Here is an 811-nt window from a genome sequence, read left to right on the forward strand (position 1 = left end):
TGCCAAACTCATTTACCCAGGGAGCCGCATTTCACCTTAGTGTACAGTATGCGGGCCAGATAATCATGAGTCATTACGACGAAACGGCCATATGGTTTACATAAAACGTAGGAGACTATTTCATTGATTACATAAACTCAATAACAGAAAATAACTGTAAGAGTGTATGTGATGATCTTAAAACACGAAGGACTGACTTAATCCTGTGAAATGGCCGAGTGTAATAGCAAATGTGCCGCGGGCGGCACAGAGGAGTGTGGCGGCTGCAAGTGTCTGGCACCCTGTTCCAGACTAAAAGGAAAATCGGCCCGCGAAAGGTTTTGGGTTTGTCCTCCTTGGGGGTGTCATTACTCTGGAGAAGTGAGGACACCTTTTTGACCTCGATGCGCTTCCTGCGTCCCGCGATTCTCGTCCGTCCTCTCTTCATTCTCCTTAACCTTGCCCCGTCCTCTCCCCTGCAGATCCTGGAACCCGAGGTCCTGAAGTCAATGGGCGTGAGCAACCCTCACACCACGCACTGCCTCCCCAACGGGAAGGTCATGATCTCGACCATGGGCGACGAACACGGCCGCGGCAAAGGCTCCTTCGCCACCTTCGACTCCGTCTCCTTCGAGCCTCTCGGTCAGTGTCCTGGCATCTCCTCCTGTACCGCTCTCGGTCGCTAAACTCTCACCTGAGATTTCATTCCTTCATTTACGAATTCTTAGTCAGTGCAATGACGATTTTCTTTTTACTCCCTTCACTGCTATTTTATTGTGAGGCTCATGATAGTGTTTTGATGCTCAGGTCAGCACAGAACTTATGATCGTCA

General features: G+C 49.9%; 1 protein-coding gene across 2 annotated transcripts in view; it reads left to right on the top strand.

Annotated features, from left to right (window-relative positions):
• The window catches only part of LOC119590853 (methanethiol oxidase-like), a gene marked incomplete at its 3' end in the record, with an annotated part of 18,823 nt that overhangs the window by 12,356 nt on the left and 5,656 nt on the right, over positions 1 to 811 (top strand). For both annotated transcript variants that reach the window (XM_037939611.1, XM_037939610.1), the window contains 1 exon segment: positions 462 to 621. In XM_037939611.1, coding sequence (XP_037795539.1) covers positions 462 to 621 — 160 coding nt within the window.

This window comes from Penaeus monodon, chromosome 27 (assembly GCF_015228065.2).
Source record: "Penaeus monodon isolate SGIC_2016 chromosome 27, NSTDA_Pmon_1, whole genome shotgun sequence".
NCBI lineage: Eukaryota > Metazoa > Arthropoda > Malacostraca > Decapoda > Penaeidae > Penaeus > Penaeus monodon.